General features: G+C 43.3%; 1 protein-coding gene across 3 annotated transcripts in view; it reads left to right on the top strand.

Annotated features, from left to right (window-relative positions):
- PRR5 (proline rich 5) overlaps positions 1-15,397 on the top strand; it is a 167,414-nt gene that overhangs the window by 135,210 nt on the left and 16,807 nt on the right. For all 3 annotated transcript variants that reach the window (XM_073621934.1, XM_073621933.1, XM_073621935.1), the window contains 3 exons: positions 550-607; positions 4,300-4,391; positions 5,724-5,864. In XM_073621934.1, coding sequence (XP_073478035.1) covers positions 550-607; positions 4,300-4,391; positions 5,724-5,864 — 291 coding nt within the window. The remainder of the gene's footprint in view (positions 1-549; positions 608-4,299; positions 4,392-5,723; positions 5,865-15,397) is intronic.

Genomic DNA, 15,397 nt, shown 5'->3' with positions numbered 1-15,397 from the left:
AAAAGTGGTCTCTGCGGTGGATTCGCCGCAAGATCACTTTTATCGGCGGCAGGAGAGGGGCACCCCCCTCCTGCCGGGCTTACTGGAGCCGTTGGTAGCGGCAGAGGCGATCGCGTTCTTCTCCCTGTTAGGCATGGAGACGAGTGAGGGGAAAATGGCCCCCACCCGTCTCCATATGATTGCAGGGCAGGAGCAACGTCAAAGCGGGAGCAACGTCTTTTTGACCCCAGATCTTATATTTAAGAGGTCCTGTCATGATTTTTTCTATTACAAGGGATGAAATGGTTGTGGTAATTACTCAGGCAGTGAAACTGATCAAATCACCTGTGCAAAATAATGGTTAGCCTGAAAACATGACCTGTTAGGGCGCCTTGAGGACCGGAGTTGAGAAACACCGTGCTAATGTATAACTTTTTATTATATATTGCTTTAGTTACAACAATAAGGCTACATTCACACTATAGCAGCAGAGCGCTACATTATTATTTATCATTATTATTTGTAAACTAAGATAGTTCTGCAATTCTGACAAAATGTATCACTTTTTAGAACCAACTTCTCACCAAGGGAATGGTAATTCTTCGAGACAAGATTCGCTTTTATGAAGGTAAGCAGACCCACTTTGGCTTTCAGTACCACAACTACTGCAAACCCAAACTCCAGCCAAACAGAGAAATACAAGTGAAAGCAGAATTAAAGTTCCACTATCATACACTGTGAGCAGGCAGGCATTTTATTGCAGAAGAGACATGCGATGTCTCTTCTGCAATAAAACATACCTACCTGCCTGCTCACAGTAATCCCCAGACTGTACACTAGCTTGCACATGTGCAGCTTATCTTACAAGGTTGGGCAAATCCTGTATGCCGGGATGACTAGCTCCTGCACTTGCACAATGAAGATGGTCGAAACCCAGCACACAGGAGACGATGCTGGCCCTGGCGAGGGAGTCAAGGGCGACGGAGTGTTGGGAGGGATTAGCTGTGATTTAGGCTAGGTTCACTCCTATGCGTGTGGCTGTTATCCGCACCCACCTGCAGTAAAAATGTGCTGCTGTGAGAAAACACGCGAGACTGCCATTCATTCTGAATGGCACCCCCATGCAAAAACACAGCACCTTTGCGGGAACCACAGGGAAATCGCATGGTCAAAATGACCATGCGATTTCTCTGCTGGCTGCGTTTTGAAAAAGGTGCATGCAAATGTGGCCAATCTGCAGAAACGCATAGCTGTGAACCTATGGTCAAAGTAGAACTAAAGACAAAATATTGAGAAGAGTGGAGCTAGCGCATGCCAGTTTTTTTGCCATCTGTGTCTCATTGGCAAGGTTTCCCTTCATTTCCTGTCCCATAGCCGAAATAGAAAGTCAGAGAAAATTCCTCCAAAGTGACAGAATCCTTGATTGTCACCAGAACTAATGTACCCATTAGAAAATGTCCTTTCTATTTCTGTTCTGGTGATGCCCCAAGTTTGAGATTTTCTTTCACTCTCAGTGAGAATGGTAAACCGGACAAATTGAGAGTGGAAGCTCTGTAATGGGAACACAGACAGCAATGAAAACCTTCAGTTACCTCAGGTGATAACATCCACCACCAATATTAAATCAAGCCTCTCACCTCAGGGTATTGACCCCTGAAGCAACAGGATGGTCTAATGCACTTTGCCCAGCAAGGGTAAAACCACAAGGGATATCCAGCCCTGAAACCTCCGATGCAGGCTGGTCCCTCGATGATACATATAAGATAGACTAAACTAAGGCTGGCCATACATGGTCGAATTTTGAAACAATTTTCTTTTGAAAATCAGAAAATTTGTGCGTTTTGTGATCTGATCGTGCCACCATTGATTTCGAAATTCAGCCAACCAAGCCTTCAATTTCACCTCATGTTGCTACAGAAAAGAATTTTCGTGGCTGGGAATCTTTTCTTTCTGGGTATTTTCTTTTCTTGCACATGCGCATATCTTTTTCGATTACATTTCTTGCACGATTCTCCCATCATTGATTAGAAAATCATTTGTTTTTCAAAAAATTTCCAACATGTCCGATTACTCAAATTTGATTGCCGCACGAAAATCGGCTTTTGCTGCAGCCCACTAATGGTGCGAAATATAAACGAAAATTCTTAGATAAGATTTTCGAAAGAAAATTCTTTCGAAACTCGACCCATGTATGGCCTGCCTAATAGTGCTCTTTATCTCAATCAGCCTCTTTATTAGTTAAAACCAAGTATAAAACTCACATTAGGACGACTTGACATAAAGCCTGTAGTGTTACAGATGATTACAGATGATCCACTCTTGTGTAGGCTCAGGATAGCCTACACATTTCCAACATGTCCGATTACTCAAATTTGATTGCCGCACGAAAATCGGCTTTTGCTGCAGCCCACTAATGGTGCGAAATACAAATGAAAATTCTTAGATAAGATTTTCGAAAGAAAATTCTTTCGAAACTCGACCCATGTATGGCCTGCCTAATAGTGCTCTTTATCTCAATCAGCCTCTTTATTAGTTAAAACCAAGTATAAAACTCACATTAGGACGACTTGACATAAAGCCTGTAGTATTACAGATGATTACAGATGATCCACTCTTGTGTAGGCTCAGGATAGCAGCAGGTGACGTCACAAGCCAACTTCCACCTCCTGTACGTGTTACGTCCAACGGGACTTTGTCAGCAGGGTGGAGTCAGTGAGTCACACGATTCCTATAACGATGATCGGAGTCCACAGTCTTTATAGAAATCAGGTGACTCACTGACTCCACCCCGCTGACGAAGTCAGCGTACGGGAGGTGGAGGTTTGCATGTGACATCACCCGCTGCTATCCTGAGCCAGCACGAGAGCGGATCATCTGTAATCTTCTGTAACACTACAGGCTTTATGACAAGTTGTCCTAATGTGAGTTTTATACTTGGTTTTAACTAATAAAGAGGCTGATTGAGACTGAGAGCGCTATTAGTTTGCTTTATATTATGCATCATCGGGTTACTTGCCTGCATTTGAGGTTTCAGAGTTGGATATCCCTTGTGGCTTTACCCTCATTTAACCCTTGTTGGGCACAGTGCATTTGACCATCCTGTTGATTCAGGGGTCAATATCCTGAGTTGACAGGCTTGATTTGTTATTGGCGGTTAAAGTTATCACCTCAGGTGACTGACGATTCCCACATTCACACTACTTATTGGAATTTCTCTACTATTTATGGACCTTTAATTGGGCAGCTGGTTTCTCCTTTTTTGGACATTTTCTGGTTGCGCTGCACCTTTTCTTTGTATATTATCTGCTGAGGTGATGTGAAATATTCCTCTGGTGTTCAGCTAGTGGCCCCTTTTCATTTTGTTTTGATTTTGTATTTATTTTGATTTGTTTGTTTTCTGCTTTTTGCTGCGCTGATTTAGCAATAAAAACCTGACTCCCCAAAGTGAGAGAAATCCTACATTTGGCAGTTGTCACCAGAATAGTTGTCCTCATTAAAAGCTTTGCCTTTTACTTGTTGACAAACAATTTTAGTTATTTAACGTTTTATGTCCTAAAGGTCACCAGGACAAACAGCCTACAATAAAGGAAATAAAAACGTAACAGAGGTTTAAATTTTTCCCTATTTTATCCCAAACTGATATTTCATTATGGTAGATGATGTAGAGTATTGTGTAAAAAAAGATCTTTGATCCTGTATGGACAGATTCTCCCCCTCCTGCAGGGTCTCTCTTGGCAAGGCCAGATAAGACACAGTAAGAGTAGTAAATTTGCACATGCTCAGTTTGGTCTCTATTGCTGGAGAGAACAGTTCCTTGTTTAGCTGAGCTTTTCAGGTCACATGGTATGACATCACACATTTGGGTGTGTATACAGATCCTAAATGACAGCCCAGTTCCTCCTTCCTCCTCGATGCCCAGTAACTAAAAAAGAACACAGTGGGTGGGATGTCACATCTTAATTGATTGATGATCCGCCTCCCATAACAGCATGAGGACACAGGCTGTAGTGGAAATCTCCTCCTACCTGAACACTCAGCACTCGGGCAAACCCTGCAGTTTATCACGTGACCATGGTATACAGATCTGCCAGAAAGGTATACAGTGGCAGTATTTTAATGTAAAAAGATTTATACGCTGTGGGCACGGGGGCAGATGAACTATTTTCATATTACTGGGTTTAGTAACACTTTAGAGGTTGTCTAATCATTTTGATGTCAGCCCTTGTAGCTCCTTCTACTTTCCAGCTTCTGAGACCTGCAGTATCCTATCAAAAGGTAATTTATTTCTGCTCACAAGCCCTTCTTATTTGTGTGTTTCAGGTCAGAAACTTCTCGACTCATTAGCTGAGACTTGGGATTTCTTTTTCAGTGATGTCTTGCCAATGCTCCAGGCCATTTTCTACCCTGTCCAGGTACAAAGCCTTCTACCCTTTAGTAACCTCCATAGATTATCCTTCATTTGTAAAAGAATAAAATGGGCATGCATAGTAGTATGTACAGTGTTCTTTTTTCTAACCCTTTCTTCAGCTAGAATCTTCAAAATGTCCTTTGAGAAGTCCTCAAGCTAGGCATCTTGTTGGATGTTGAGTGTCTGAAAGAAGGACAGTTTTTGCTGCCCAGATGAACTGATCACATTCTGTGTTTCCAGTTTCTACAGAATTATAGGGAAATGAAAGGGGGGAGTTCTAATGGTGCTATAGGCTGCAATAATAGTTCCTCTTCCAGAAACTTTTATCAACAGACAGGGATGTATCTAGATTCTTTAAGACCAGAGGCACACAGCGCTGGATCGAAATCGAAATCCGGTAATTATGGGGGGGGGGGGTAAAACAGGTGATGCTTGTTTTACCTTAATGCAGGGAATGCATTAAGGTAAAAGTGTTCTGCCTTTACAACTATTTTAAAGCCGAGTTCTGCCGATTTAAAAAAAGTCAGCAGCTACAAATACTGCAGCTGCTGACTTTTAAAATAAGTACACTTACCTGTCCAGGGCGCCCGCAATGTTGGCACCCGAAGCCGATCTATCCCTCAGCTGTCGGGTGCTGCCGCCACCATCCTCGGTAAGGGAATCAGGAAGTGAAGCCTTGTGGCTTCACTTCTTGGTTCCCTTCTGTGCATGCGCGACGCGCACTGCGCTATTTCACTGGTCCCTGCAGTGTTCTGGGACCCGTGTGTATCCCAGAAGACAGCGAGGGGGACAGGAAGTGGCGTAGATAACCGCGGGTGGCTCAGATATCTATGCCCGGAAGTGTATTAGACAGGTATCTGCTCCCCCCCTCCCCCCTGAAAGGTGTCAAATGTGACACCAGAGGGGGGAGGAACTGGAAAAGCTGAAGTTCCATTTTTGAGTGGAACTCTGCTTTAAGTATGGCTTTTGTTGGTTTAAAAAATCCTTTTTGGATCACAATTGAAATAGAATGTATGGACCAAAGTTTATGAACCAAAGTTTAGCAAAGATTTCTGTTTGTTTAGAGGTCCATTCATCTACTGCATTGCAATAGAAGACCTGGGACACAGGGACTAGCAATCCCTCTAGCACCAGGTTTGTTAACAAGGAGAACTATGTACATGAGAATGACAAAGGTCCAAGTGTCCTATTAAGATTCACTGATGAAACCTTAGTAGCAAACTAGGATGCCTTGATGGGTCATTTCCTAAGGCCAAAGCAATGCACAGAAGAGGATCGGCCATTTGAGCTACCCTAAGGAACAAGTTTTTAAAGTTTGTTTTATTCTTCTTTCCAGGGGAAGGAACCCTCCATCCGACAGCTGGCTCTGCTACACTTTAGAAACATCATAACCCTAAATCTGAAATTGGACGATGCCTTATCCCGGCCGCGAGCTCGTGTACCTCCTTCCATTATTCAGATGCTGCTAATACTTCAGGTACACAAAATAAAGGGGCAAAGACATAAACAGTTTTCTTTACTTAAAGTACAACTAAAGGCTCCTGGATGACTGTCTAAAAGGCCAATTCTAGGTAATATGTGACGCACAAGAATCGTAAAGTAAACAAAACACTTCCTTTACCATCCCTGACTGAGCCAAATCCTGCTTCTTGTGTCTTACATGCTCCCCATGTCAGACACTGCAGCTCACAATGCTGCAGTGTCTCAGCAACAGAGGCAGTGCTACCAACCCAGAAAGCAGTGGGCAAGAGTAGGTGTGGCCAGATGTTGATTGACAAATTACTGGCCTGTGAATCAGAAGTGACAATGCTGATGGCTACACCCCCTGAAACTTCTCATCCCACTGTAGTGCAAGCAGGCACATCCTTTATGAGAATGATAACTCTGCTCTGAATTCACGAGCAGTGCAGTGTCATTGCCACACCATCACAGTAACCTGTATTAGCTATTTGTTGGACTTTTTTAGGGAACTAAGAGAAAAATGTAAATGCGGATGCATTTATAAAATTATATATAGCACTTACAAAACGCATATAATAAAGTGCTGCAGCACATATATTTGGTGGGGCATAGTTCTTCTTTAATTATATTTACTGCATAGAAATATGTATGTTGTACACAATTCAAATTATTGTTCTGAATAGCTTATGAGCAATTCCAGGTAGCGTGCCCTTTCTCTTCTATTCATATTACTGGTTTACATTAACCACTTCAGCCCCGGAAGGATTTACCCCCTTCCTGACCAGAGCACTTTTTGCGATTTGGCACTGCGTTGCTTTAACTGACAATTGCGCTGTCGTGCGACGTTGTACCCAAACAAAATTGACGTCCTTTTTTCCCCACAAATAGAGCTTTCTTTTGGTGGTATTTGATCACCTCTGCGGTTTTTATTTTTTGCGCTATAAACAAAAAAAGAGTGACAATTTTGAAAAAAATGCATTATTTTTTACATTTTGCTATAATAAATATCCCCCAAAAATATATAAAAAAACAATTTTTTTCCTCAGTTTAGGCCGATATGAATTCTTCTACATATTTTTGGTAAAAAAAATCGCAATAAGCATATTTTGATTGGTTTGCGCAAACGTTATAGCGTCTACAAAATAGGGGATAGTTTTATGGCATTTTAAATTTTTTCTTTTATTAGTAATGGTGGCGATCTGCAATTTTTATCAGGACTGCGACATTATGGCGGACACATCGGACATTTTTTACACTATTTTGGGACCATTGTCATTTATACAGCGATCAGTGCTATAAAAATGCATTGATTACTGTGTAAATGACACTGGCAGTGAAGGGTTTAACCACTAGGGGGTGATGAAGGGGTTAAGTGTGTCCTAGGGAGTGATTCTAACTGTAGGGGGGAGGGGCTACAACACACATGACAGCAATCACTGCTCTCGATGACAGAGAGCAGTGATCTCTGTCCTGTCACTAGGCATAACGGGGAAATGCTGTGTTTACAAAAGCATCTCTCCGTTCTACCTCTCTGTGAGACAATCGCGGGCACCCGGTGGACATCGAGTCCGCGGGACCAGAAGTCACGGAGTACGCAGCGGCGCGCCCGCAGCCCCGCTTCTTAAAGGGGACACACCTGTACGCCCTTTTGCCCACCAGCGCCATTCTGCCAACGTATATCGGCGTGCGCTGGTCGGGAAGCGGTTTAAGAAAAAAAGTAAGTACAATATATACAACTTGGGTACAACCAGCATGTTGAATTTTACTTGCGATTATCGCTAGCGGCAGGAGGGATTCCCTCATCAGCACTGTCTGTGTTGATAGGGGAATTTTGTGAATTTCGCACCCTCTATGGCCTACCTTACTTGCATGGTTTTTCCTTTCCAGAATTTTTTTTTTTTTTATTGACTTGTAAAGTGCCTTGGAACCAGAAAGTGTTCATTACCCAGCACAGCCTCATCCCTCCTTGTACATCATAGGCCTCTCCTCTTCTGTGAGTGTCTAATTGCTATGTATGCTGGCCCAGCTCCTCCACCCCTTCACTCACCTCCCTACATAACTTTTTAGATAATGGTCAGCAGAGCAGTAAAGGAGAATACTGTGCTTAAGTGATAGCTCTGAGGCTGCTGGGGCCACTCATATCACATCCAAGATGGCAGCACCCAGCAACGGTCTCTGGGCTTTTGGTTGTCTATATAAGGGAGGCTTTTACAGGTAAATAGCATAAAATATGTTAAATACACACATAATCCTATGGGAAAATTGCTATTGAAATGATGGTTTAGCAACAGGTTCTCTTTATGATACCATTGACTTCTCATAGCTGAGTGTTGTATTACTGATATTTATAGTTAAACACTTCAAGCACTGGGTAATTAAATTGATCGATGTTTATTCAAATTGAATATGAGTCATTGAAATGTTACACTTGTTTTCTTTGCACTTACTCCGTTTAGACAGCCGAGGGGTGACAGATAGATTTAAGTACCATTTACCTTACTAGGAATTTCTGGTGAAAAATCCATAAATATTGCAGTAATTCTTTGCTGATAAAGATTAGAATCTCAACTGCACAGAACAAACACGGCTCCAAGAATAGCAATATAATCTAGATATACTGTATGTGTACACACTGCACCCGGACCTAAGAATAATCGGAACAAACAAATCTGATTGGCTGACTTATTTTTGATTAAAATTGTGATAAACCTCCTGACTGCCATAAGATACTGAGAACATTGTGGTACCCAATTGCTAGTAAATTGGACGGGCAAGAATAACGTTTTAAAATTCTTTTCTGCTGTGTCCAAAAGTTTAAAAAAAAAAAAAAAAAAAAAGGACTTTATACTTTAAACTTAAAATAATTTTGGCCTAAAGCTCCACTCCCGGATCTAAAAAAAAAAAAAAAACGACCCCTGCAGTTGGGCCCCTACACTGCAAGAATTAAAAGCTGTAATACTTACCTTATTCCTTGCTCCAGTAGGCCTGCACCGTGCTGTGGGATTGGTCGCCTGAAGCCTTTCCTTTTCAGCACTTTGGCCAGAAGTCACACTCTGACGTCATCAAGTACAATGCAGGACCGGTAGTCCTGCATTTTATGTGAGGGCCAACCCATAACCCAGAATATTAGAGAAGAGCGTGTGGAAGTCTGGTAGAGCAAGGAATGAGGAAAGTATTACAGCTTATTTCCCTACCCCTAGACTTAAAGTGACACTAAACACTGGTTTAAATTAAAAAAAGATTATATTCAAGTATTTATTCTTAACTCATAAATGTGCCTTTTATTGCCGTCAACCTCCTTCTAATTCCTTTTTTTGCTGCTGTGATCTGACTCCCTATTGGAGCGTGGCTACGTTTGTTCCTCGTGGTACCACTGTATGTAGGAATGTAGTCACCCTCTCTTGCTCATGCCCGAGATGGACTATGGGCTTTGTAGTGGGCATAGAGCAGTGCACATGATGGCAACTAACGTGCACTGTTTGTTCCAAAAAGACAGGAGTGAGGGGTAAAAGGAGAGGTTTGGAAGCTCACAGAGTGGTCAGTTCTCTAGCTATGCTAGGAACTCAGCCTGCTCTCCTCCAATGATCAGACTTGTTCTGACGCCCCCCTTTCCCCTTCTGCACAGCTATTCACTGGGAAGACCAGTGCACTGCAGTTTCTTCTCTTCCAGCTCTTATGCAGCTGAGAACAGATTAAGTAATCACTAATAAAAAAATAGGGAGCTAAAACATATGTTTAATGCAGTGGGGGCTGGTGCTCAATTTTTTTTGGGGGGTGCAAACTGTAAAATATTGAAAAAAAAAACCCATTAATTGCAGCCTCACTGTGCCATCAAATGCAGCCTCTGTGCCCATCAAATACAGCCACTGTGCCATCAATTGCAGCCACTGTGCCCGTCAAATGCAACCACTGTTCCCATCAAATGCAGCCACTGTTCCCATCAAATGCAGCCACTGTGCCATCAATTGCAAACACTGTGCCCATCAAATGCAGCCACTGTGCCATCAATTGCAGCCACTGTGCCATCAATTGCAGCCACTGCGCCCATCAAATGCAGCCACTGTGCCATCAATTACAGCCACTGCGCCCATCAAATGCAGCCACTGCGCCCATCAAATGCAGCCACTGTGCCCATCAAATGCAGCCTCTGTGCCCATCAAATGCAGCCACTGTGCCCATCAAATGCAGCCACTGTGCCCAACAAATGTAGCCACTGTGCCTATCAAAAACATATGTTTAATGCAGTGGGGGCTGGTGCTCAAAATTTTTTGGGGGGTGCAAACAAACTGTAAAATATTGAAAAAAAAAAAAACATTAATTGCAGCCTCACTGTGCCATCAAATGCAGCCTCTGTGCCCATCAAATGCAGCCACTGTGCCATCAATTGCAGCCACTGTGCCCATCAAATGCAGCCACTGTGCCCAACAAATGTAGCCACTGTGCCCAACAAATGTAGCCACTGTGCCTATCGGCACTTACCCCATCTTGGTGGCGGGTCAGGCAGTGGGTGATGGCGGCGAGCTGTGGGACAGGCAGCGGCGAGCTGTGTCCTCCATGCGTCTCTTCTTTCTTCCTGCTAGGCGTCCAATAGCAGCGCCTGTCCTTTCAGCCAATCAGGTGATGGGTATTAGACCTGCGCTTCCTGATTGGCAGAGAGGCTGTTCAGTGTTAGAAAAGTGAATATTCATTTGCTATTCTAATACATCTGAGTGGGCTCTGAGTGCAATGCTCTGTGCTCCGAGTCCACCCTATTTTGAAGCCTATTAGAGCCTATGGCTCTAATCAGGTGCTTAAAAAAAACACCTCCGCCACTGGAATTCAGGCACCCGGCGTCCTAAAAGGGACCGGATGTCTGAATAGGGGATGGCTGCCGCGGCCATGGATAGATTCATGCTATGCATGAATCTATCCATGATATCTATAGGGGGTGGTGTGACAGAGGTGGGGGCGCCCGTGCACCCTTAATTGATGGGCCTGCCACTGGTTTTAATGTCTTTTTATCTCTATACACAAATGGTTTACCTTATATTTCTATTTTAAACTGTATGTATTGTTTACAAGGTGAGGGTTTAGATATACTTTAACAAGCTTTAATCGATCCATCCAATAACATGACAATCTGTACTCATACAATGTCAATAATCATCAAAGTATTTTTAATAGAAAAAGCTAAATGTTCCTGGAAGTTCTTTGCAGCTATTGTGAAGAAGCAGCAGATTTTTTCACAGTGCATTTTCTGTTCCCTTTGGCGATTATAAATCATGAACTCGCAGTAAGACATCTATACAGTGTTATACAAAACCCCTCGGTGTCACGCATCATGTGATCATGGGTAATGAATTACATCTGTGAGAAGTGGTCAGGGGAGGGGGATTTTGCCAATGTTTCTGAGAGAGGTGCAGAAAGGGATTCATACTGAAGTGCTTCTCGTATTATTTTATATGGAACCATGCCCCCCATACATTATTCAGTATAGTTATTACAGTACAGGAACACAATTACAAAAGTTTATCTCGCCTTCTTTTTAATGATACATTTTAATTTCATTCTTTTTTATTAAGATATTTTAGAAAAATATCTATGGGTATAAGTAAGGTTGTTTTCTAAGTAAAAAGATGCCTACTTATCCACACTTCCACTATGGATATAGCCCCCCTTTCCCTGGCTATTTCAGGCTGAGTCAGTATAATAACCAATACATAGGGTCTTTGGCCTTTGGTCTCTATTGTTTGTCAGACACTCAGTAAAACAAACTAAATAGGAACATGGTTGGTTATTGTTCTTTGGCTTGGCAATTTCAAGTCTTATTATTTCTTTTTCTTTTCTGTTCTCTTATTTTATGCTGTTTATTTACTGTTATTTTAATTGTCAGTTTTCTCACCTGGATTTATCTTTTCTGGATAATTTGTGAAAATTCAATAAAGATTCTGCAAAAAAAAAACAAAAAAAACATGCAGCATAAGCTTAAATGAGTTGTAAAGGCAGAAGGTTTTTTACCTTAATGCATTCTATGCATTAAAATAAAAAGCCTTCTGTGTGCAGCAGCCTCCCCCAATACTTACCTGAGCCCATCTCTATTCAGCGATGTCCATGAGTCCCTCGGCCATCTGAGACTCTCCCCCCTGATTGGCTGAGACACAGCAGCGGCACCATTGGCTCTCGTGGCTGTCAATCAAAGTCAGTTAGCCAATCATGGGATAGAGGGGGTGGGGCCGAATGGCAGCTCCGTGTCTGAATGGACACGCGGAGCTGTGACTCGGCTCAGGTGCCCCCACAGCAAGCTACTTGCTGTGGGGGCACTCAACAGGAGGGAGGGGCCAGGAACACTGAAGAGGGACCCGAGAAGAGGAGGATCTGGGCTGCTCTGTGCAAAACCAACTGCAACAGAGCAGGTAAGTATAACACGCTTGTTTGTTTTTTGTTGCTTTCACACTGGGGCAGTGCGCTTGCAGGACATTATAAAAAGTCCTGCGAGCAACATCTTTGTAGCGGTGCACCGCTCCTCCACCGCCCCTCCATTGAAATCAATGGGCACCACTGCCAAAGTGCCTGCAAAGCGCTTTGGCAGCTGCGCTTTGCGGGCGCTTTTAAACCTTTATTCACCCGCTAGCGGGAGTTAAAAGCGCCCTGCTATAACATCGGTAAAGCACTGCAAAAATTAGCGGTGCTTTACCGCTAACTCCGCTTCAGTGTGAAAGTATCCATACTGAACATTACGCATGACCCTTTGGTCATGTCAGGGGCCGGGTTTGAGGCCCCCTGTTAGCTCATAAGTTGAAGACCATTGATCTAAGGTTCCAATCTCACATACATACTAGGGCCAGTTTAGACAGGAAACAATTAACCTACCAGTATGGCTTTGGAGTGTGGAAGGAAATTTTCAAATGGGGACACCTGTCCTGGTGACTGTCATTTAAAACAAACGCACCTGGAATATTCACTTGCTGTGAATATTTGGTCATTGTCAGATTATGCCCCTTTATACTTAGATCTTAGCTATGGCAGATGAAAGATGTAACTGTATTTCCTGGTGCCTCCATGGCAGCATACGTATGATATTGGCCCCGCCTACTTCCGCCCACAGGACTAGTGCAAAGCTATAAAAAGTTAACACCCACACAATAACAGCCCATTCCATTTTTTGTCTTCATGGAACTCACAGGCAATGTGAAGAGAAGAAACCCTTACCTGCAACCTTTGGTGGTTTTCAGCTCAGGTTCGGCCTCTCCTGTAAGCACAGTCCCTGACTTTGGGACACTAAATGCTCTGAGAAGGCAGGGAGCCCCTTCTGCGGATCTTTTGGGGTGAAAAATCGGGTGCTAACTAGCCCCACATATAGCAGTGCAGCCAGGGCTTTGTTCCTCAGAAGAGCTGTCCGTGTCTGGAGCCTGCCTCTCAGAAGAGTGGGCAAGGTGAGACGTTTGCCAGGAGTGGGAGGCAGGCAGAAGAGTTGAGGAACATGGGGTTAAAGACCCAGCAGCTTACAGATTGGGTGTTTACACGCTAGGACTGCATGCCAGCACGCCCATAGCCGCAAACCCTGCATCAAGGGCCATTTCCTGCTGCCTAGTGAATATATATGTCCTTACTCATGTCTGTCCTGGGGATTTAAATGTTGGTGCAGATGGGGAGGGTATCACAGATGGTTCTCAATTTGTTTTCTACCAGGCAGACCTTCACCCTTATCTGAAGCTAGCTTCTCGTAAAAGAATTATTGGGGAAACTCTTCGAGCTGCAGGAAGTTCACAGCCTTGCTGTTGTCATGGCATCAAGAGCATGTGGCCATTTGCTTGCCTATCCCATAGAGAGATGTCAGCCAACATGGCAGGCAGGGGAGCCAATCCGGTTCTATTATGGCGCATTCTTTCAGCACTATTGATGGGCTTAGTAGTCCTCACTACACCTGTCTTTGGCTGGAAGCCAGTAGCTTACTCACTTTCTTATGATCTAATTTGCTGAAGCTTCCCACCGTGATAGCTAGTTATTGATCTATCACATGTATGCTGCCATGGAGGCACCAGGAAAGCAGAAAATTGTATCCTACTTACTGTAATTTTCTTTTCCTGGTGTCTATCCATGGCAGCATACCGAACCCACCCAGTTCATTCCTAGCGATGTACAGGGAATGGGCTGTTGTGTGGGTGTTAACTTTTTATAGCTTTGCACTGGTCCTGTGGGCAGAAGTAGGCGGGGCTACTATCATACATATGCTGCCATGGATAGGCACCAGCAAAAAGAAAATGACAGTAAGTAGGATACAATTTTCTGTTTTTCTGCGTATGGTTGCGCTTACGCTTTCACTGATGCTGTAGAAGCGGCATATGCTTGCAGTGGATCAGGTTCCACGGGAAGAGAGAGAGCAGGATTACGAAAGAGGGTCAGGGGACAGACACAAAAAGCTTTTGTGTTCGAGTGACTGAATCAGTCAGGAAGTCACCTTCAGTTCAGTTCACATCAGTGGGGGCTCTTAGCTCTAGTGCTCAGTGTTGTCTCAAGGGTCCTAGTCACGGCATTTTCCTCATTCATGTCTCACAACAGTCTTTCTCAACTTTTCTACATTGGAGGAACCTGTGAATTTATTTTCAAGTCTCAGGGAACCACTACTCAAAAAAATGATTAAACCTACAGTTCATGGTACATCAGTATGATAAGTAATTTGTAGGTGTAGTGCACCTATTTACACTGTCGTGTTTTAATGCATATTTCACACCGCACTAAAATACATGGCAAACATCCCCATAATAAAAATAGTGCCTGTTCCCATCTCAGTGCTGCAGTGCAGTGCATTTAAAAAAATGACATGCAATGTTATGTTATATGCATAGCTGTAACTTCTTATGTTTGTGGTCAGCGAACATGTACCTCCTGTAACTTACAATTGCCCTTTGTATTCATAGTCCAGGTAGGTAGGAGACAGGGATGTGCAGTCAGGGGAGGCAGGTGAGGCAGAGCCATGAGCATAAAAAAAATAACAAAAATTTGGGGGGTAGGTAGCTGAAGTCCTACCCCACCACTGGAGCTCCTATCATCTATTGTTCAGGAGATACGGGGCTCCTTGCGCAGCCTGTCAGAGGCTAAATACAGAGCAGCCAGTGTAAATACAAGCACACTCTGTTTGCAGCATACTGAGAGGATGAGCTCACAGTGCCTCTCCTCACTTCTTGTCAGAGGCACTGAGCTCAATGGACAGCTTGGAGTCTTCGACCAATGGTAAAGTACCATTGGCCCAAGCTGTCCAATAAAAATACTGCAGTGGAGACACGCCTCTCACTGCAGTGTCATAGAATGGGCATGTGTCTAAAAGACAAATACTCCCTTCCAGGCCAACCCTCTTAACTAGAAGGAAAAAACATGTGTTTATGTGTATAAGATTTACCCATAATCCCATGTTTTTTCTCACACAGTTAAGAGGGAGAGTGAAAATCTGCTGCTGCTGAAAAGGTAATATTATAATCAAGCTAAATCATATATTATTATGCTATATGTTATAAGATAATAATTTATTATTTATCTATTTACTGCAAAATCACTGGTTTGAAATTATAACTT

The sequence above is a fragment of the Aquarana catesbeiana genome, linkage group LG03, assembly GCF_042186555.1.
Source record: "Aquarana catesbeiana isolate 2022-GZ linkage group LG03, ASM4218655v1, whole genome shotgun sequence".
Lineage (NCBI taxonomy): Eukaryota > Metazoa > Chordata > Amphibia > Anura > Ranidae > Aquarana > Aquarana catesbeiana.
Note: the sequence above shows the minus strand (reverse complement) of the source record. Positions and strands in the feature narration are given on the sequence as shown.